The sequence below is a fragment of the Tupaia chinensis genome, unplaced genomic scaffold (assembly GCF_000334495.1).
Source record: "Tupaia chinensis unplaced genomic scaffold, TupChi_1.0 Scaffold000178_1, whole genome shotgun sequence".
In the NCBI taxonomy this organism is placed as follows: Eukaryota; Metazoa; Chordata; class Mammalia; order Scandentia; family Tupaiidae; genus Tupaia; species Tupaia belangeri.
Window position 1 is genome coordinate 745,508 of NW_006159653.1, and position 1,248 is coordinate 746,755.

Consider the following 1,248-nt stretch of genomic DNA (forward strand, 5'->3'; position numbering starts at 1 on the left):
GGGCGGGCGGGGTCGCGCCAGCCGCTGACCGTGGCCGAGGTGCAGAGGCTTCTCGGGCCACAAGTGGTGGGCTTGAAGGCAGCGGCCCAGGACAGTCCGGTGCGGGAATGGATCTTCCACCAGCCGCAGGGCGACCTGGACACCCTGGGGCTGGGGCTCCGCGGGGGCGTCCCCAACGGCTACCTGGTCCTGGACCTCAGTTTCCGAGGTGGGCAGGGGCGATCCCGGGCAGGTCGGGGCAGATGAGGGGGCAGGTCTGAGTCCCCCTTCTCTTCACAGAGGCCCTGTCTGGGGTGCCCCGCCTGCTGCAGCCAGGACCCACAGCCATAGTGACACTGGTGGTACTCTGGGCTCACCCTCTGAGCTGAGGCCACCTTCTGCGCCCCCACCCATGGTGGAGGCCCAGCCTGACCAAAAGCAGGGCCTGGTGGTCCTGCCCGGTGGTGAGGGATGTGAGATCAATAAAGAGCCGTTCCCCAGCAGAAGTGCTCTGTGCTTCCGGGGGCTCCCGGGCCCCACCGGCCTGGGGTCCTGTGCTCAGCCCCTCCCGTTTCACCTTGCGAAAGGGTCCCTCCAGGCAGGTGGGCCTGTCGCTGCCTTCCTGAGGCCGTCCTCACCGCCCCTGAGTCAGGCCACCTCAGGGCCACCAGCAGCAGCGGGGCTCCCTTTTCTGAGCCCAGCCCAGGGGTGCAGGAGGCCTGCGTGGCTGGGCCCTGGCTAACAGGAACTCGGTCCCCTGTGGTCCCAGAGCAAAGACACAGGCAAAAAGACCATTGCTTCCTTTATTCTGGCTCGCCGCGAGGGCTGGCAGGGAGGTGCCACTCCAGCACCAGGTCTCCCGAGGAGGCTGAGGGTGGGGCACACCTGCTGGCTGGGCTGCTCCTCACGGCAAAGGCCTGGAAGCTGGGTGTGGCTGAGGGCTGGCCCTGCAGGCCTCTAGGCCGTAGGAACAAGGAGGTGCTCTGTGCTTCAGGCCCGAGCCTTGGCCTGGGCAGGCCTCTGGCTCCAGTGAGTAGCCCCTAGGTTCCTGCACATGGTGCCCGTGGCTGCCCAGGGGCAGTCCTGTCTGCATGGGCTGTGGTGTGAACTTTGGGAGCAGTCCAGGTGGGGCCCTGAGCTGCCTCCACGCAGCAGCCACAGGAGGCCAGAGAGCAGGACTACAGCCAGAGTCAGGCTGGCCAGGGGGACCGGAGGGCTGCCTGCAGGTGAGACACGGGGAGGGGGTGTCAGCACTGCCAGAGGCTGCTC

General features: G+C 67.5%; 2 protein-coding genes across 2 annotated transcripts in view; one reads left to right on the top strand and one right to left on the bottom strand.

The window, feature by feature from the left end:
• MSLN (mesothelin) overlaps window positions 1-482 on the top strand; it is a 4,405-nt gene extending 3,923 nt beyond the window's left edge. Inside the window, exons 9-10 of the mRNA XM_006146361.3 lie at window positions 22-208; window positions 280-482. Coding sequence (XP_006146423.1) covers window positions 22-208; window positions 280-368 — 276 coding nt within the window. The 3' untranslated portion in view covers window positions 369-482. The remainder of the gene's footprint in view (window positions 1-21; window positions 209-279) is intronic.
• Window positions 483-768: 286 nt separating this feature from the next.
• LOC102471639 (mesothelin-like protein) overlaps window positions 769-1,248 on the bottom strand; it is a 20,069-nt gene continuing 19,589 nt past the window's right edge. Inside the window, exon 16 of the mRNA XM_027770999.1 lies at window positions 769-1,242. Within this exon, the coding sequence (XP_027626800.1) occupies window positions 970-1,242 (273 nt within the window). The 3' untranslated portion in view covers window positions 769-969. The remainder of the gene's footprint in view (window positions 1,243-1,248) is intronic.